At 24.7% G+C, this 20,215-nt stretch overlaps 9 protein-coding genes across 17 annotated transcripts; 6 read left to right on the top strand and 3 right to left on the bottom strand.

The window, feature by feature from the left end:
• Positions 1-111: 111 nt before the first annotated feature.
• Positions 112-2,420, top strand: LOC124950634 (cuticle protein 16.8-like). The gene is made up of 6 exons (XM_047497601.1): positions 112-271; positions 401-590; positions 680-894; positions 1,044-1,589; positions 1,945-2,122; positions 2,211-2,420. Exons 1-4 carry the CDS (start codon positions 257-259, stop codon positions 1,200-1,202), a joined length of 579 nt encoding a protein of 192 aa, XP_047353557.1. The 5' UTR covers positions 112-256; the 3' UTR covers positions 1,203-1,589; positions 1,945-2,122; positions 2,211-2,420.
• Positions 2,421-2,782: 362 nt separating this feature from the next.
• On the bottom strand, positions 2,783-4,719 carry LOC124950425 (synaptosomal-associated protein 29). The gene is made up of 2 exons (XM_047497082.1): positions 3,942-4,719; positions 2,783-3,762 (listed from the first exon to the last, which is right to left on the bottom strand). The coding sequence occupies exons 1-2, from the start codon at positions 4,206-4,208 to the stop codon at positions 3,238-3,240; spliced, it is 792 nt and encodes a 263-aa protein (XP_047353038.1). The 5' UTR covers positions 4,209-4,719; the 3' UTR covers positions 2,783-3,237.
• Positions 4,586-5,573, top strand: LOC124950426 (gamma-secretase subunit pen-2). The gene is made up of 3 exons (XM_047497083.1): positions 4,586-4,810; positions 4,935-5,039; positions 5,098-5,573. The coding sequence occupies exons 1-3, from the start codon at positions 4,750-4,752 to the stop codon at positions 5,235-5,237; spliced, it is 306 nt and encodes a 101-aa protein (XP_047353039.1). The 5' UTR covers positions 4,586-4,749; the 3' UTR covers positions 5,238-5,573.
• On the bottom strand, positions 4,891-9,034 carry LOC124950420 (glucose-6-phosphate exchanger SLC37A2). 5 transcript variants are annotated; one of them, XM_047497076.1, is made up of 11 exons: positions 8,807-9,025; positions 8,488-8,695; positions 7,999-8,055; positions 7,817-7,895; positions 7,601-7,736; positions 7,129-7,494; positions 6,637-6,681; positions 6,313-6,514; positions 6,086-6,234; positions 5,705-6,007; positions 4,891-5,572 (listed from the first exon to the last, which is right to left on the bottom strand). In XM_047497076.1, exons 4-11 carry the CDS (start codon positions 7,864-7,866, stop codon positions 5,510-5,512), a joined length of 1,314 nt encoding a protein of 437 aa, XP_047353032.1. In that variant the 5' UTR covers positions 7,867-7,895; positions 7,999-8,055; positions 8,488-8,695; positions 8,807-9,025; the 3' UTR covers positions 4,891-5,509. The 5 variants fall into 5 exon arrangements, 4 of the variants coding, with proteins under 4 accessions (XP_047353032.1, XP_047353031.1, XP_047353029.1 ...); XR_007101360.1 differs by lacking the exons at positions 8,488-8,695; positions 8,807-9,025 and having other exon boundaries at positions 4,891-5,275; positions 5,448-5,572; positions 7,999-8,480; XM_047497075.1 differs by lacking the exon at positions 8,488-8,695 and having other exon boundaries at positions 8,807-9,034.
• LOC124950421 (E3 ubiquitin-protein ligase FANCL) lies at positions 8,664-10,925 on the top strand. 2 transcript variants are annotated; one of them, XM_047497078.1, is made up of 6 exons: positions 8,664-9,497; positions 9,578-9,679; positions 9,761-10,008; positions 10,100-10,286; positions 10,356-10,586; positions 10,664-10,925. In XM_047497078.1, exons 1-6 carry the CDS (start codon positions 9,198-9,200, stop codon positions 10,757-10,759), a joined length of 1,164 nt encoding a protein of 387 aa, XP_047353034.1. In that variant the 5' UTR covers positions 8,664-9,197; the 3' UTR covers positions 10,760-10,925. The 2 variants fall into 2 exon arrangements, with proteins under 2 accessions (XP_047353034.1, XP_047353033.1); XM_047497077.1 differs by having other exon boundaries at positions 8,678-9,497; positions 10,097-10,286; positions 10,664-10,914.
• On the bottom strand, positions 10,624-12,205 carry LOC124950422 (NADH-cytochrome b5 reductase-like). Of its 2 annotated transcripts, none has more exons than XM_047497079.1 (4): positions 11,644-12,196; positions 11,337-11,571; positions 11,062-11,279; positions 10,624-10,996 (listed from the first exon to the last, which is right to left on the bottom strand). In XM_047497079.1, exons 1-4 carry the CDS (start codon positions 11,903-11,905, stop codon positions 10,806-10,808), a joined length of 906 nt encoding a protein of 301 aa, XP_047353035.1. In that variant the 5' UTR covers positions 11,906-12,196; the 3' UTR covers positions 10,624-10,805. The 2 variants fall into 2 exon arrangements, with proteins under 2 accessions (XP_047353035.1, XP_047353036.1); XM_047497080.1 differs by having other exon boundaries at positions 10,809-10,992; positions 11,644-12,205.
• Positions 12,206-12,229: 24 nt separating this feature from the next.
• LOC124950424 lies at positions 12,230-15,024 on the top strand. Its single transcript, XM_047497081.1, has 4 exons — positions 12,230-12,521; positions 12,623-12,829; positions 14,291-14,500; positions 14,608-15,024. The coding sequence occupies exons 1-4, from the start codon at positions 12,356-12,358 to the stop codon at positions 14,898-14,900; spliced, it is 876 nt and encodes a 291-aa protein (XP_047353037.1). The 5' UTR covers positions 12,230-12,355; the 3' UTR covers positions 14,901-15,024.
• A 457-nt stretch (positions 15,025-15,481) lies between these two features.
• On the top strand, positions 15,482-16,783 carry LOC124950615. The gene is made up of 4 exons (XM_047497574.1): positions 15,482-15,862; positions 15,964-16,170; positions 16,278-16,300; positions 16,778-16,783. Exons 1-4 carry the CDS (start codon positions 15,697-15,699, stop codon positions 16,781-16,783), a joined length of 402 nt encoding a protein of 133 aa, XP_047353530.1. The 5' UTR covers positions 15,482-15,696.
• A 581-nt stretch (positions 16,784-17,364) lies between these two features.
• On the top strand, positions 17,365-20,030 carry LOC124950527 (coiled-coil domain-containing protein 134-like). Of its 3 annotated transcripts, none has more exons than XM_047497341.1 (3): positions 17,365-17,544; positions 17,646-17,852; positions 19,620-20,030. In XM_047497341.1, exons 1-3 carry the CDS (start codon positions 17,379-17,381, stop codon positions 19,910-19,912), a joined length of 666 nt encoding a protein of 221 aa, XP_047353297.1. In that variant the 5' UTR covers positions 17,365-17,378; the 3' UTR covers positions 19,913-20,030. The 3 variants fall into 3 exon arrangements, with proteins under 3 accessions (XP_047353297.1, XP_047353296.1, XP_047353295.1); XM_047497340.1 differs by lacking the exon at positions 17,646-17,852 and adding an exon at positions 19,306-19,512; XM_047497339.1 differs by lacking the exons at positions 17,365-17,544; positions 17,646-17,852 and adding exons at positions 18,915-19,204; positions 19,306-19,512.
• The last annotated feature ends 185 nt before the right edge of the window (positions 20,031-20,215 follow it).

Here is a 20,215-nt window from a genome sequence, read left to right on the forward strand (position 1 = left end):
ATTTTAGAAAGGTTATTTTAAAACATTCCATCGTCATCGATCGAAACATCTTCGTGTGCAACATACTTAATCATCGATCAAATAAAATAAACAAGTTGATGGTGTGAAGCTACCTTAAAACATATTACCTTCACCTTCTCCCCCTTAGTTTCTTATATTACTTTCACTGGAAAAGATCCTCTCAGTCAGTTATATGTCTGTTCTCTAAGATAAGAAATATTATTTAAAGTTTCTTTCATGCTATCGATTTAAAAAAATGAAGAGTTTGATCGTAAGTGTTTAATTCATTTTTTTTATCAATTAATCTATAACATTTGTTTGATATTTCTATTTTGCACGGGGAAAATACGAAAAATTCTTAAATGTATTAATAAAAGTAAATATTTCTCTTTTTTTGCAGATCGTCTTCGTTTTATCGACTTCCTGTCTTGGAGAGGTCTCACACATTTTATCAGAATATTCGACGACAACTACCAGCACATTACCACCACCTCCACAACCATACAGTTTTCAATACAAAGCGGGACGATATCCAGGACACGTTGATCGAATTCATCAAGAATCTGGAGATGGTTCCGGAACCGTTTATGGTAAATGTTCTCGTGGCCTTATATCTTCTTTATAGTTAATTCGATCATTAATTCGTTCATTTCTAACAATAATAACATTTGCTTATTAGGATCTTACTCGTTCATCGATCCTAAATACAAAGTACGAAGAGTGGAATATGTGGCTGATAAAAATGGATTTCATCCATCGTTGATAAATTACGACGATACGCTTAAACAGCCTGTTGATTCAGAAGCTGTGAAACTCGCGAAGGAAAGACATTTTCAGCTTTATGAAAAATTAGCTGATGCTAATGCCCACGATATACCAATAAATGTACCAAAGGTAATGAATTCTATTAAAAATATAATTTATATTCATAATAGTCTATCTCAGCAAAAAAACGCCTGCAAATTATCTTCAAGATCATTCAATATCCTTTCTTTCACTTGATTATGCATCTATGCATCTTATGTATCTTTATGTTTTTATAGGATTCTGTTAGTGTATTAAAAGCGAAGGACAAACATTTACAGCTCTACCAGAAGATTGCCGAAGAACACGCGGCTATCGCATCTCAAAGAGAAGCAGAGCGTACAGCATATGAAGCAACTTCGATTATTAATGACGTTAATGAACATCAAACATATTAAGAAACTACTAATAAGAAAGAGAAATTGTTGATATAGTATCAATAAGATGAATTTACCTGTATAAAATCTTTCAGAATTTAAAAACAAGAATTTTTGTGCAATGCAAATTTGATAAAAAACGGACAATAGATGATTTTATAATTGTTACATATATAACATGTGTTATTAATCATAAAAGGACACGTGAGTCACATACACATGAATATCTTCTATGAGTACCGGAACTGTTGCTGTATATATTAAAAAAAAGATAAATACTATAATTACACTATGCATTGGTATAAAAGTCTAGGTGTGACAAAAAATAAAATTGTCGCCGTTTGTATCTCCGGGAAGATGAAGTTCTACGGTTTTTGGTTACTGCTTATTGCCATATTCTATATTACGGTATGATTTTTTATTATTTTAAGAAATTCTTGTTTGTGCAATACACTTTAGTAGTTTAATAATTATATATTTTTCGCCTATATTTATCTATATGCAATCACTCGAAAAATGGGGCGTATCCTTATCATATCGTAGAATGTTATATATATATATATATATTTATTTGTTTAATTTGACTATATTCCACATTTTACCATGTATTTCTATGAATTCCTATTAATAAAATAATAAGTTGATATAAATAAAATGAAACATGAAATCTTATATATGAAAACATATAAATTTAACAATACACGTCTATATAATGTCTGATGATCATAAATAATTATTAAACATATGATGTCAATTTATTTAGATTACTGTAGGTAGGAACATCGATTATACCAGCAATGCTTTTTTAAAATCTAAAAGCATCGCTTGTCGTGGAGGTCGAGGAAACAATGGAGGAGGAGGCACAAATGCTACTAGTGGTGCAACAGAAGCTATGACTAATATGGCACCTAATTTAATGCGCACTGCACAACAAGCAATGGGTGAAACTTTAATTTGATCTTCTTAATTTTAGTTTTCCATTTTTTAAATTAAGTATAGTTTTCCATTTTATCCATGAATATATTACAGGTACCTTGACGGATATGGTGTCAAATATGAATCCAATGGGGTAAATCACATATTTGTTCGAAATTATTGCACCATGTATCCGATAATCGAATTTACAAATATAATGATATTATAAATACTTTATAATCATTACTTTCATAATCAAAAATGCTTCTTGTAGTTGTTAAAAATATTAGAATTAAATAATAAAATAATAATTAATGAACACAATTATCTTAGTTTATTTTAATATAAGTCCAAATATTTAATATATAGATCAACAGATATAGAATTTATTTAATAATAATATTGGCAGAATAACATTAGGAACAGTGTAATATAGGAAATATTTCGATTATAAGCATTAATAAACGTATTAATATATACGTGTAAATATTAATATAGAATGTTTTGATATAAATTGAAATTATATTTCAGAGAACAATGATACATATATAATATACATGTGTATGAATTTTATGAAATGATACTGTAATAAACATGGAAAATTTTTTCTTTACTTATTTACAATAATAATATATTTCTCTAACTTTAAGGGATTAAAAAAATTACATTAACCACACCTTATACAATTGTAAAATAACAATTTTTTTACTATATTGCAATTAAAATTAACATGATTTTATCGTATCTTTTAATTTTTTTATTTAAATATTAATAAATGTTTTAACATTTTCTTATATAATTTAGAAATATTCTGAGTATTTCAAAATTCGATTTTTTGAAGAACACTTGAGAAAAATCAAACATTGTAGAAACCTTAATTTCATAATTTACTTTTATGTAGTATTGTAAAAAAACATTACACGATTCTCTTACACATTATTTTTACATAGTTCAATTGTCTCATAAATCTTAAAAAGCAAATTTATATTATAAACACTACATCTACTACACTTCTCATGTTTAAATTTCTGTATATATGCACATATCAAGAACAAATATATTAAATCATGTTCCATATCATGTTCCATATCTATGTATATGTATACTCCTGGAGGAGTTAATAAATATTCTTTGTTAACATTTACTTTTTTAGTAAATATGTAAGATCTTTATTCTGTTTTTGTAATGTAATATCTGTTATTTCCACCTTATCTCTTACATTGTCAATTAAATCATTTTGTGACTCAATCTCTTCTGAAAGTCCGATTGCTAAACCTTTTAATCGTGCTAGAGATCCACTCATTTCATCTAAATTTTTTTCTAAAACTTTTGTTATATTATTTGTAGATGTATTTGTTTTTCGATCTTCATCGTCATCTACAAGACCTTGAAGTTTAAACGATGGATGATTATTAACCATATTAGTTTGCACTTGATCTAAGGAATTAGATAAAGTTGGCGATGATGTAGATCCAAAACTCGTAGATTCTGGTAGTTTAGTAGACGGTACAGGTGTGTCAAGCGATTTTCCACTGAGGTAATTTTTTAAACTACCAAAAACACTCTTTATACCTTGAATATGTTTTTGACTAAATCTCAATGTACTGTTAATATCATCCAACCTCTTTTCTGTCCTTTCTAATTGCTCTCTTTGTCTAATTAATTCCTGAAATTTTATCAATTTATTTTTACAATATGGTTTATAGTTTTATATTTCAAATTATTTATTTAATAAAAATATTTAAGTCAAGCAAATTTGTGAATTATATCTGTTAGTTAGTTTTTATTATATTGTGACCATTAAATTGTTATTTTAAAATTATGATAATTTAGGTATATACAAACCTCTGCTGTAGCTGCACCAATCTGTTCAGAGTCTCTTAAAAGAGAAATAGATCGCTCTGATGAATGAATAGTACGCTCTTCTATTTCTCTTCTACGTTGCATTAACTGTTGACGTTTAACTTCAAGTTCATTGTCAAAATTATTAGCATAATTATACGATGAGCCAGATGCCCTTGGTGCACTTTTTAAAAATGTTTCGTCGTCTACATCATCTTCTAACTCAAAAAATGGATTCTTTGTATCACTCAAATAATGTTGTCCTGCCATTTTGTACAATAACGTAAAGCAACTGATAAATAATCTTGAAATTCGTTCCTCGAAAAGCTTTGGTTAAATTACTTATCACGTATAATACACTGACATACACACGGATTCATGAGATTCAGTTCTCCTACTTATTGTTACAAAACTAACCTACGTAAGATGAAAATCTACTCAAAAAATATACGCTCGATTCTATGGTTTTTAATAAATTTATACAACTTAGCTAATATCACATAATCGAATACAATCGAACTTTTTTAAAAATTGTAAAAATTATATTTCACAAAAAGAATAATACAAAAATGTAAATAATTTTTTCTTAGAGTTTCTTATTACGAAACTTTAACTCATTAAATCTCCACGAGATAGCGCGAATAATAACATCACTGTACTTTCTACTATAATAGGAAGTGCTCACTACGCAAGTATTTTAGTCGAGCTGTCAATAATACTTGCAAAGAAGTAAATATAATAAATTATCAAAAGAAAGGAAAATTTAGCTTAACTCTATCATAAGTAATACATTTTTTTTTATTAAAACAATATGGATTTATCAAAACTTACAAATGAAAGAAAATTATATCTTTGCCGATGGTATTTTCGTGGTAAGTACTAACAATAAAAGAAAAAAAAATACCAAAAAAAAAAAAAAAAAATACAAAAAAAACAAAACAAATTCGTGATATGTTTTTGATCATAAAATATACAATTTTTATTTTTTTTACATAGCTGGATTTGCATTGCTTCCATTTCTTTGGGCTGTTAATGCAATTTGGTTTATACGAGAGGCTTTTATCGTACCGCCTTATGAGGAACAAAAACAGATTAAAAGATGTATGTATTGTATTGTTTCTATTAAAAGAGAATTATTAATAAACGAATAATATTGTAGATGTAATATTTTCTGGCATTGGAGCTATCTTATGGATGATTGCCCTTGTTGCATGGATCGTAATATTTCAAACACAAAGAGCTGCCTGGGGAGAATTTGCAGATCATATTAGTTATATCATCCCTATTGGTGTTCCTTGATAACTCATAATATTTAAATAATTTATTATTGTATTTATCTAAAAAAAAAAATTGCTACTTATTATAATTATAACTACTTTTTTACATATGTTAAAAATAACTACGTTTTCATACGTATATATAAAACTCAATTAATGTAAAAATATATCATTTATTTAACAATAATAATTAATATTTAAATTAAAATTGAGTAATTTTGTTAGTATATACATAGTTAATCCATTTGTATTTGTAAAAAAGTTCTTATATCTTAATCTTAAGATACATTTCACTTATACAGTCCTTCGTCGCTGTCCATACAATTGTATATCTTTATAAACTAATCTGGACAAAAACTGAAATAAATAAATAAATAAATAAATAAATTATATATATATATATATATATATATACATACACACACGTGTGTATGTATAAAGTAGTACTGTTTATAAATGTATATATATTTATTTATAAAATTTACTTACAACTAGAGCTAACGCGTTTGCAAACATGAGCATATAAAAAACATTATGCCATCCTGCCCATTGGGAAACAAATCCTGTTAATAATGGGCCAACTGCAGCACCGATACTGCCTGTTCCATCAATAATTGCAGTGACTGTTGCTAAAGCTTTGGAACTGTCTCCCAAACTAGGATGAGTTCCTAATTCAGCAGATACTGCAGTCGTTATTAAAGCATATGGTCCATTAACCAACAGTCCTGTTGTTAATAATAATAGTATACTAACACTTAAACTCATACTTTCTAAATAATCATAAATAAATAACTGAAAAACAAACATTAATTATCATTATAATAAATTAACATGATTTTATGAACATTTTTTCAGTATAAAAGATATTACTGTTGGAATTGCAAATCCAAGCATTACAGCACATGTTAAAGCACTCATACCACTGTAGTCTGATAAAACACCAGCAACTATTGCACCTGCAATACCTCCTACATCAAATAATATTGATAAATATGCACTTAATGTTGTATTATATGTACCTAAAAAATATAAATATAAATATTGATAATTTTTTAATATTTAAGGATACTCTAATATTTTAATATTAATTTACTAACTTGAAACTGCAATATACAATGGCAACCAGTAAAGCAATGTGTAGCTTACAAGTTTTGCAAAAAATAATGAAGAAGAATATTCGAGTACACCGGGTATACTTATGGCTCCAAAAAACCCAATAGCATTCTCTTCAGCATGATGGTGCAAACGTCTATTTGTTGATAACATTGGACTAGTTTCGGATCTTAAACTTGGTGAATCCTTTCAAAATAAAAATCTATATTATGTTCAACTATTATAATTTAAAGACATTAAGTATTATATAATAATTCATAGTTAATATATTTTAACTACAAGGTTACTGAAAATATGCATGCACTTACGTTAGTAACATTTTGTTCACGGTAGACACAGCGATAGATGACACGCTAGGTAAAGGAAACGGGTATTTTTTAGTGGGCATATTATATGTCAAATGCATAAATTATATGAATTAAAAACTATTGAAGTAGATATGTAGTTTGTCAGTATCATTACAAACACCATAAAATTACTTGTTATTCTGGAATACTACAAAATATACTAATATATGAAGAAGAAACAGAAAAAGAATTAATAGTAATTATATTTTTAAATTTGAAAAAACTGATGATAATTGTCATGCTTATACTTCATGTATCAACGTGCAATTTATTTTAGTTAGATGGGAAATCAAAACATTTTTACTGTTGTTTTATTAAAAACATTACTAAATGCAATGTTATATTATTATTGACTATAATTAGAATAGCAATGATATTATGCAATATGCATTGTTTATCATTATATATAGAATATTACTGTATAGTATCATTTCACTATAATTAGAAACTTACATCTTCTCTAGGAGTATGAGATTCTTCGATATCTTCAATACTATCTTCATCTGAACTATTAGTTGCATCTATTTTTCTATATCCAAGTGAATTAGGAAGAGAACATCCTACATCAATAGGTGCAGGTGCTAAGAATAAAAAAATTATAAATCCTGCCAAACCCATTATAGCTCCTGGTATCATGAAACTTAAACCCCAATCAGATTCAACAAATTTAGCTGCAACTAAAGTGCCCAATATATTTCCTAAAGATGTATGAGAATTCCATATTCCAAAAATTAAGCCTCGTTTTCTTCTTCCAAACCAATTTCCTACAACTGTTACTACACCTGGCCAACCTGAAGTTTGAAATACTCCACCAGCAGCCTAAAAAAAATTAAATTTTATTATAAAAAATGTACATTTTTTTATTATAAAGTAAACTATTATTGAATATAATTGTTTAAAACATTTATTTTATATTAAGACCAACCTGAACCAAAATAAAATACCATAGATTATGTATCTTATACGGTCTAGCAATTCCAAATAAATAACAAGAAATACCAGATGTTAGCATACCAAGGGAAATGAAATAACGCAGATTAACACGTTCAGCAATAAATCCACTATATGAAAAAATAAAAAGTTAATTTTAATGCAATTTTTTGATACTACAATGATTAATAAGCTCACTTTAAAGCGTCACCTGAGAAACATGGCAGCTGCGTATGCAAATAAGAATGCTGAATCTAACATACCAAGTAATGCTGGAGCATCTGATGTGTCTATTGAAATATAAATAATTTAATAAAGTCTAATAATACATAAAAATATGTTTTTATAATATGTACTTTGCTAAAATACACAACATAAATAAATATTAATTACCAAATGGAGCCCAATCACACCATGTATCTCGATTGGTATCATTAATTATAATATCATCTGGTGGTGATAAATTACTACAATTAAGGCTTAATACATTTTTTACCACAGATATAGGCTTTCTTGTCATGTGATAACAAGTATATGATAAATACGTAAGGGCAAATATGCCTCCTTGATGCCATATAAGTCGATTAATACGACGATGAGGACAACATTTTGATGTTATATATTCAATCATTTGTAAACCCCATGGGGCATCTTTTAGAGATATCATATTTAAATGCATTTATTAAGTACTTTTTATGCAATTGCAGTTTATTATAGTTGTATATGTTTAAATGCAAGTCTATTTTCTTATTAATATCAAAGTAAATAGATTAAAATATCAATTATATTTTGATAAGTATAAATACTTTTCATTAAACAGAAAGATATTTCAATGCTTTCTCTTGACAATTGTTATATTATATTAAAAGACTAATATAGTACCTGTATATATATATATATAATTTTACATTTATATATAAATATTATTGTCGTAAACATGGGAACAGTATTTAAAACACTACACTATTTTAGAACATATATTATAAAACCTAACATAATTTAATTATTTTTAATTGTTCTCCATGAACAAGATAAAATTTAAATTAAAATAATGAAATTAATAAAAAGAATGTACTGTATGAGTCATAACCTAAAACAAAATAAACAAAGAAAATAATTATAATTATGAATATATAAGAATGACTAAGTTGTATTAATTTCTCACTTTGAATGAACTAAAGACTGTAATTATTAAACACACCTGACATAGTATGATAATTTAAAATGGAATGTTTATTGTCCTGAGTAACAAAGCATCACAACTGGTCAAATATGAAACGTATACTAAGCCTTGAATGGAACCTTGGCTTATTACCACATTGAGGAAACAAAGTTCAATTTCCAAGTTCAATAAAATTTTTGCAGTTGCGCGAAATTTGAATTAAAAGTGAACAAAAAATTTGACACATAAAGTTTCATCGATATTTTATATGTTAGATGAAAGTATAAGTAATTAAATTCAACAAAAATAAAAATAGTAGTATTTCAAAAAGAAAAAAAGTCATTTATCATAACCATAAACATTTTTACAATAACCATCGGTTAGATTTAATTTTTTATAACATATTTTTCTGCAAAATTAAGATGCCAATATGCTAATTGAAGAATGTGCATCTATTCTGCAATGGCATCCAGAAATAATATTAACTTCGACTTCACCAGTATCATGGCAAGGGTATCTAATAATCGCATGTCCTTTGAATACTATAGAAAAACATAAAATTAAGCTGAAACTAACTTTACCAAATTATCCAGTGTTACACAATGCAGTGCTTAATTTTGGTAAAAGTTTTGCTTTTTTACGGAAAAGAACATTTATTAAAAGTGTAAACGATTTGATTAAAAGGGCTTCTTCAGTATCATCTTTTTTGAGATTATTACAATCACTTATTGTAAGTTTCTTTTTATATTAACACTAATTTTTTTTTTTGATAGAATCAATTAAATAAAGTTATATTATATTTTAATGTAGAGTGAATCTATCGGTAAATTAAACGAAGAATATAATGTACCAATCGATTTATCACCGACTGTCATACTTCAAGATTTAAAAGATATCTTTGAATCTCAATCTGTAAGTTTTGAAATATGAAAACATTAGTATTAAATACAATTTTATATTATATATGCAATTTAATCATATTATTCTTCCAAGGATATTAAACTATCATCTAATAGTTCACTAAATATAATTAAGCTATCATTGAAGAACATTCATATTGTATTAAAAAAAACTAATGATAGTATTAATCCATGGAATGTTATATCCAATGATTTACCCGAAATACCTGCATTAGGATCTTTTAACCAGAACATATCTTCCCTAATTACTGTAATAAATAAATTTAAGCAACAAGTAGAAATACTTGACGATTTATGGGAAGTTCTATCAGATATCGATAGGTAAATTTAAATATATGATTAGATATTTAGAGAATTATTTTGATATTACATACATGTATTATTTTAACGTTTTATAAAATGTTTACAGAAGTTGCTGCATATTAGATCCAATTCCTCCAAAGCCTTATCATTTATATAGGCGTGTGTACTTATCAGAATCATTATCGATGCTGATTACAATAAACCCCCTAAATCCTACCTCGCTTCCAGAACTCAAATTTTTAGGTAGTGATGTAGATGTACAAAGACAAAAAGATATTATTTCTGAGAACATGCATGTATGTATTATGAGTAAAAATTATATGATATTATGAATAATTATGTTTATTATTGTTGTAATTTTGCAGATATGGAATTCAGAAAATGGCATATTAGAAAATTTATTCATTTTGTTAAATATATCTAAGTTTCCTCAAAAACAAGAACAATATGATAGCATTAATGATAAAAATTGTATGTTTATGGATGAAGAATGTTGTATTTGTTTCTCCTTGGAATCAGATAAGGAACAATTTCCAAATAAAATTTGCGATAATATTAAATGCAGAAGACACTTTCATACAAAATGTTTGTTACAGGTATATAAAATTTCTTTAAAAAGTATAAAAAAAATGATTATTTGTACTAATTTATTAAATCTACATGATTATTTCAGTGGTTACAAGCAGTAGCTGGAAACCAAGTTGCATTTGGTCACATACATGGTACCTGTCCTCATTGTGAAGAAAATATATCCTGTCCTATTAATTGATTTAATAATTGATTAAAGTCAATCGAAATAATAAGAATAAATCTTATTATTTGAATATATGTATATGAGAATAATTATTTTCTCTTGACCATTGTTCAACAGATTGATTGAATTCATTTGTACCACATATTAAAATTAAAGTTTTATCTGATTTACCAGATTGTAGATAATTATAAACTGACTGTTTATTTAGACGCCCATTTTCAATATTAATACCATGAATATTTTGGTCACTATCTAAAAAAAGATTCTTCATAGAATTTCAATATTATCTCACAATAATATGCATATTGCTAATATACCTGAAATCAGATTTTCTGATATATGTAATGTACATACAAAATTCCAATAATCTGATAAATATTGTAATTCTTTTTTCAAAGGCACACATAAGATCGATCGAAATCCAGCGATAAAATTTATTCTGGTTTCTTCTATCTCATTTTCTACAATTACCTTAGCTAAAGAATAAACTGCTGTAATTCCAGAGCCTATACAGAACATAATGATTTCCTGAAAACTAACCAAAGTAAGAAATATAATACATTGTAACTTTTATAATAATTTTATAACACACCTATTATACTTATATCTAAAATCCCCATATGGTCCTCTGATTTCAAATTCGTCATTTTTTTTTGCATTATTTAGAAGCTGACTAAATTTGCCTGTTGGGTATACTTTTACGAGAAGTAATAAATTTTTATTTGACCAAGAAATAGGTGTATAAGCTTTTGACATAGAATTAGAACGTAATATAATATGTTGTCCAGGAACAAGATGTAAAGATTTATCATTATCAATATTATTTTCTATATAAAAAATATAATTATAAATTTTTCGTAAAATCTTAATTTTTATAAAATAAGTTTATATTAAATTACCTTTATATTCTAACCGTATAAAAATATAATCTTGAGAAGCTTTATAAGTGTCACTAACTATAAAAGGATTAAAAGAGGTTGGAGATATTAAATTTCTCATTGGTTCTATAATTACATCATTTTTTCTTCTTTCTTCCCATTGTTTTAATAACTTTTGATGAATATCTAAAATACAAGGATTACAACCACTGCCACAACAACTTTCCTCGGGAGGAGTTTCAGGTCGTTTATCATAAAAATCTTCGTCTTTGTTAGAAATCATTTTTAATGAAATACTTTTATTTTAATTTAGCTAATACTATGAAATAATTCAGTAATCATATTTTATCTTTCAATAAAGTATAATTTTATAAGATAAATAAAAAGCATTATTGCACAAAAATTAAAAGCGTGATTTCTATTATGACTAATTGTGCAGATCACATGTAAGTATAAATGAGTAAACACATTGTATTATCATTAAGTTTAAAATGAATATTATTCGTTTAACATTTGACATTAGTCGACATTTTTTACTGAATCTATGTATATTTGAGCTATAGCCTATGTTATATATATATATATATATATATATATATATATGTCCTTTGAAGTGTCATTCAAATTGTGTATTAGAGTCAGTATACATATATGTTTGAAAAGAACATCATTTTAAATTCAATCTCCGAACACATTGTAATAAGATTAATTAATTATACATTGTTGGGTTACCATGGAAATGAAACTATTGCGTGTATTAATGTATATTATGTTTTTATTTGTGTTATCAATCGTCGCGCATGCGAAAGAGGAAAAGTCCAGCAGATTTAAAATTCAACCAATCAGAACCGATCCGTTAAAAACAGCACTATTTAAAATACAGTCAAATGCAGATTATCGTATGTACTATAAGACAATCTTTAATTATAATACTTTATTTAAATGTTTATTTCTATGATAATTAAGCACAAATTTTAATTTATATTTGTATATATTACAGTGAGAAAATCGTTTGCGAGAAATAGAGAAGATTATTTAGAAATTATTGAAGTTATAAAAACAAAAAATAAATCTGATCGTAAATTAATAATCATAGAATTAATTCTAGATATTGTGCATTCTATTCAAGAAAGTTCAACATTAATAGATAATGCCAGATCTAATATTAAAAATGAAGCTTTTCCAAAGAGTGATGGTATTATAAATGGTAAGTCATATTTACAAAAAAATGAACAATATTATGCGAAGAATAAATATTATAAAATCAACAGCTCAGATTATATATTACTGGTATCATTTTTGTTAATCTTATAGCCTTGTTTACGATATTGGAGAAAGTATCTTTTTTTGGAGATCTTGTTTTTCATTTCCCAGATATGGTTACTAAAATTTTAAGACTTGAAAAAAAATGGATTGAAATACTATTGTTATCTGCGCAATATACTGATTCATATGAAGGTATTTTGGATGAATCTAGTTGTGCTGTAATTTCATTAGCTAAAAAGGAACTTAATAAAATAAAAGAAAAATATGAAAAAAATAAATATTTGTCTAATAAAAAGAAGTCAAAGAAGAGACTATCAAAATTCATGAAATTGGAATTATAAACATTCTTGTGATAGCTTCTGTAAAATATATTTAAAAATTCTTTTTTAATTTAAATAAATTTTAGAAAGATTTATATTTCAATTCAATTCATATTAACATTGATAAAAATCTTTTCTAACTTTACATATTACAGATATTATACATAAATTCATATAAGTGTATTAATCCGTGAGTTGTATATAATTTATTTAATATATTTGTATATAGATATGAAATAGCTGTGTATGTATGTAATAAATATAATTTGATGATATTTTATATTATTTTACATTCTATATTAACAACACAACCAAATTCTAAATGCGATACAATTTTATTACAATTTGAATATTATTCCTTTTATATAATATTTACACACATCTCATCCAAGATTTGATGAAATAATTCAACAATAATTTTTTATTTTTCAGTAAATTATTACTTCATAAATAATATAAACAAATATAATATTATTAAATAAAATTTAAAAGCATGATCTTTATTTAGATTATTCGTGAAAATCATATGTGGGTATAAATGAGTATAAAACATTATATTATCATTAGACTATAAATGAATATTATCCATCAGAACAGTTGACGTTAGTTGACACTTTCTATTAAACCTATATTTGACCTATATTATATGTTATTTATATATGTCCTTAGAAGTATCATTTAAATTATATCAAACGTATTTAGTGTGTATATATATACGTTTGCATTTACGAAAGAATATCATTCTAAATGTAAGTTACGAACACTTTGTAATAAGATTAATTAATTATACATTGTTGGGTTACCATGGAAATAAAATTACTGTGTTTAGTAATGTTCATTAAGTTTTTATTTTTGTTATCAATCGTCGCGCATGCGGAAGAGGAAAATTCCACCACATTTAAAATTCAAACAATCAGAACCGATCCGTTACAAATAGCATTATTTAAAATACAATCAAATTCAGATTATCGTATGTACTATAAGACAATCTTTAATTATAATACTTTATTTAAATGTTTATTTCTATGATAATTAAGCACAAATTTTAATTTATATTTTATTTTAATTTATATATATTACAGTGAGAGAATCGTTTGCGAGATATAGAGAAGAATATTTAGATATTATTAGAGCTATAAAAACAGAAAATAAATCTGATCGTAAATTATTAATAATCATGGAATTCATTCAAGAGATAGTGCATTCTATTGAAGAATATTCAACAGAAATATATAATGCCAGATCTAATATTAAAAATGTAACTTTATCAATGAGTGATGATATTATAAATGGTAAGTCATATTTACAAAAGAATAAACAATATTATGCGAAGGATAAATATTATAAAATCGACAGCTCATATTATATATTACTGGTATCATGTTTGTTAATTTTCTAGCCTGGTATACGATATTGGAGAACGTATCTTTTTTTGGAGATCTTGTTTTTCATTTCCCAGATATAGTCGCAAAAATTTTAAAATTTGAAAAGAAATGGATTGAAATATTATTGTTGTCCGCGCAATATACTGATTTAATTGAAGATTTGGTGGATGAATCTAGTTGTGCTGCAATTTCATTAGCTAAAAAGGAACTTAATAAAATAAAACAAAAATCTAAAAAAAAATATTATTTGCCTAATAAAAAGAAGTCAAAGAAGAGTTTCTCAAAATACACGAAATTGGAATTATAAACATTCTTGTGATAGTTTCAATAAAATATATTTAAAAATATTTTTTAATTTAAATAAATTTTAAAAAGATTTATATTTCGATTCACATCATATTAACATTGATAAAAATCTTTTCTAACTTTACATATTACAGGTATTATACATAGATTCACATAATTGTATTAATACTTCAAATGTATATAATTTATTTAATATATTTGTATGTAGGTATGAAGTACCTGTTTATGTATGTAATAAATATAATTTGATGATATTTTATATTATTGATGATATTTTATATACTCTATATTAACAATAGAACCAAATTCTAATTGTGATAAAATTTTATTACAATTTGAATAATACTCCTTTTATATAATATTTATACACATCTCATCCAAGACTTGATGAAATAATTCAATAATATTTGTTTATCTTTCAGTAAATTATTACTTCATAAATAATATAAACAAACATAATATTATTCAATGAAATTTAAAAGCATGATCTCTATTATGACTATTCGTTAAAATCACATGCGAGTATAAATGAGTATAAAACATTATATTATCATTAGACTAAAAATGAATATTATCCGTTAGAACAGTTGATGTTAGTTGACACTTTTTATTAAACCTATATTTGACCTATATTCTATGTTATTTATATATGTCCTTAGAAATATCATTTAAATTATATCAAACGTATTTAATGTGTGTATATATACGTTTGCATTTACGAAAGAATATCATTCTAAATGTTAGTTACGAGTACATTCTAAGAAGATTAATAAATTATACTTCTTTCTTAAGTTATCATGCAAAAAAAATTACTTTTTATATTAATGCATATTAAGTTTTTATTTCTGTTATCAATCGTCGCGCATGCGGAAGAGGAAATTACCACCAGATTTAAAATTCAACCAATCAGAACCGATCCCTTAAAAGCAGCAATATTTAAAATACAATCAAATGCAGATTATAGTATGCACTATAAGACAATCTTTAATTATAATACTTTATTTAAATGTTTATTTCTATGATAATTAAGTACAAATTTTAATTTATATTTGTATATATTACAGTGAGAAAATCGTTTGCGAGAAATAGAGAAGATTATTTAGAAATTATTGAAGTTATAAAAACAAAAAATAAATCTGATCGTAAATTAATAATCATAGAATTAATTCTAGATATTGTGCATTCTATTCAAGAAAGTTCAACATTAATAGATAATGCCAGATCTAATATTAAAAATGAAGCTTTTCCAAAGAGTGATGGTATTATAAACGGTAAGTCATATTTACAAAAAAATGAACAATATTATGCGAAGAATAAATATTATAAAATCAACAGCTCAGATTATATATTACTGGTATCATTTTTGTTAATCTTATAGCCTTGTTTACGATATTGGAGAAAGTATCTTTTTTTGGAGATCTTGTTTTTCATTTCCGAGATATAGTTGCTAAAATTTTAAGACTTGAAAAAAAATGGATTGAAATACTATTGTTGTCTGCGCAATATACTGACTCAGTTCAACATTTGCTGGATGAATCTAGTTATGCTTTAATTTCTTTAGCTAAACAGGAACTTAATAAAATAAAAGAAAAATCAGGAAAAAATAATAATTTGCCTAATAAAAAGAAGTCAAAGAAGAGTCTTTCAAAATTCATGAAATTGGAATTATAAACATTCTTGTGATACTTTGATTAAAATAAATTTAAAAATATTTCTTAATTTAAATAAATTTTAACAAGATTTATATTTCGATTTACTTCATATTAACATTGATAAAAATCTTTTCTAACTTTACATATTGCAGATATTATACGTAGATTCATATAATTGTATTAATCCTGAAAATGTATATAATTTATTTAATATATTTGTATATAGGTATGAAGCAGCTGTGTATTTATGTAATAAATATAATTTGATGATATTTTGTATTATTTTACACTCTATATTAACAATACAACCAAATTCTAAATGTAATACAATTTTATTACTATTTGAATAATACTCCTTTTATATAATATTTATACACATCTCATCCAAGATTTGATGAAATAATTCAACAATAATTTTTTATTTTTCAGTAAATTATTACTTCATAAATAATATAAACAAACATAATATTATTAAATAAAATTTAAAAGCATGATCTTTATTTAGATTATTCGTGAAAATCATATGTGGGTATAAATGAGTATAAAACATTATATTATCATTAGACTATAAATGAATATTATCCATCAGAACAGTTGACGTTAGTTGACATTTTTTATTAAACCTATATTTGACCTATATTCTATGTTATTTATATATGCCCTTAGAAGTATCATTTAAATTATATCGAACGTATTTAGTGTATATATATATATATATATATATATATATATATATATACGTTTGCATTTATGAAAGAATATCATTCTAAATGTAAGCTACGAACACATTGTAATAAGATTAATTAATTATAAATTGTTGGGTCATCATGGAAGTAAAATTACTGCGTGTATTAATGTTTATTAAGTTTTTATTTCTGTTATCAATCGTCGTACATGCGGAAGAGGAAAATTCCACCAGATTTAAAATTCAATCAATCAAAATCGATCCTTTACAAACAGCAATATTTAAAATACAATCAAATGCAGATTATCGTATGCACTATAAGACAATCTTTAATTATAATACTTTATTTAAATGTTTAGTTTCATGATAATTAAGCACAAATTTTAATTTATATTTATATATATTACAGTGAGAAAATATTTTGTGAGATATAGAGAAGAATGTATAGACTTTATTAAATTTATACAAACAAAAAATAAATCTAATCGTAAAATAATAATCATAGAATTAATTGAAGAGATAGTGCGTTCTATTCAAGAAAGTTCAACATTAATAAATAATATCAATTCTAATATTAACAATGGAACTTTTCCAAAGAGTGATGATATTATAAATGGTAAGTCATATTTACAAAAGAATGAACAATATTATGCGAAGGATAAATACTATAAAATCAACAGCTCAGATTATATATTACTGGTATCATTTTTGTTAATCTTATAGCCTTGTTTACGATATTGGAGAAAGTATCTTTTTTTGGAGATCTTGTTTTTCATTTCCGAGATATAGTTGCTAAAATTTTAAGACTTGAAAAAAAATGGATTGAAATACTATTGTTGTCTGCGCAATATACTGATTCAGTTCAACATTTGCTGGATGAATCTAGTTATGCTTTAATTTCTTTAGCTAAACAGGAATTTAATAAAATAAAAGAAAAATCAGGAAAAAATAATAATTTGCCTAATAAAAAGAAGTCAAAGAGGAGTCTTTCAAAATTCATGAAATTGGAATTATAAACATTCTTGTGATACTTTCAATAAAATAAATTTACAAATATTTCTTAATTTAAATAAATTTTAACAAGATTTATATTTCGATTTACTTCATATTAACATTGATAAAAATCTTTTCTAACTTTACATATTACAGATATTATACATAGATTCATATAATTGTATTAATCCTGAAAATGTATATAATTTATTTAATATATTTGTATATAGGTATGAAGCAGCTGTGTATGTATGTAATAAATATAATTTTATGATATTTTATATTATTTTAAACTCTATATTAACAATACAACCAAATTCTAAATGTAATACAATTTTATTACTATTTGAATAATACTTCTTTTATATAATATTTATACACATCTCATCCAAGATTTGATGAAATAATTCAACAATAATTTTTTATTTTTCAGTAAATTATTACTTCATAAATAATATAAACAAACATAATATTATTCAATGAAATTTAAAAGCATGATCTCTATTATGACTATTCGTTAAAATCACATGCGAGTATAAATGAGTATAAAACATTATATTATCATTAGACTATAAATGAATATTATCCATCAGAACAGTTGACGTTAGTTGACATTTTTTATTAAACCTATATTTGACCTATATTCTATGTTATTTATATATGCCCTTAGAAGTATCATTTAAATTATATCGAATGTATTTAGTGTATATATATATATATACGTTTGCATTTATGAAAGAATATCATTCTAAATGTAAGCTACGAACACATTGTAATAAGATTAATTAATTATAAATTGTTGGATCATCATGGAAGTAAAATTACTGCGTGTATTAATGTTTATTAAGTTTCTATTTCTGTTATCAATCGTCGTACATGCGGAAGAGGAAAATTCTACCAGATTTAAAATTCAACCAATCATAACCGATCCGTTACAAACAGCAATATTTAAAATACAATCAAATGCAGATTATCGTATGCACTATAAGACAATCGTTAATTATAATATTTTATTTAAATGTTTATTTTCATGATAATTAAGCACAAATTTTAATTTATATTTATATATATTACAGTGAGAAAATTTTTTGTGAGATATAGAGAAGAATATATAGAATTTATTAAATTTATACAAACAAAAAATAAATCTGATCGTAAAATAATAATCATAGAATTAATTGAAGAGATAGTGCGTTCTATTCAAGAAAGTTCAACATTAATAAATAATACCAGATCTAATATTAACAATGGAACTTTTCCAAAGAGTGATGGTATTACAACTGGTAAGTTATATTTACAAAAGAATGAACAATATTATGCGAATGATAAATATTATAAAATCAACAGCTCAGATTATATATTACTGGTATCATTTTTGTTAATCTTATAGCCTTGTTTACGATATTGGAGAATGTATCTCTTTTTGGAGATCTCATTTTTCATTTCCCAGATATGGTTGCTAAAATTGTAAGACTTGAAAAAAAATGGATTGAAATACTATTGTTGTCTGCGCAATATACCGATTCATATGAAGGTATTGTGGATGAATCTAGTAATGCTGTAATTTCTTCAGCTATAAAGGAACTTAATGAAATTAAAGAAAAATCTGAAAAAGAAAATAATTTGTCTAATAAAAAGAAATCAAAGAGGAGTCTTTCAAAATACATGAAATTAGATTTATAAACATTCTTGTGATAGCTTCAGTAAAATATATTTAAAAATATTTTTTAATGTAAATATATTTTAAAAAGATTTATATTACGATTCACTTCATATTAACATTGACAAAAATCTTTTCTAACTTTACATATTACAGATATTATACATAGATTCATATAATTGTATTAATCCTGAAAATGTATATAATTTATTTAATATATTTGTATATAGGTATGAAGTAGCTGTGTATGTATGTAATAAATATAATTTGATGATATTTTATATTATTTTACACTCTATATTAACAATACAACCAAATTCTAAATG

Source organism: Vespa velutina, chromosome 7, assembly GCF_912470025.1.
Source record: "Vespa velutina chromosome 7, iVesVel2.1, whole genome shotgun sequence".
Taxonomy (NCBI): domain Eukaryota; kingdom Metazoa; phylum Arthropoda; class Insecta; order Hymenoptera; family Vespidae; genus Vespa; species Vespa velutina.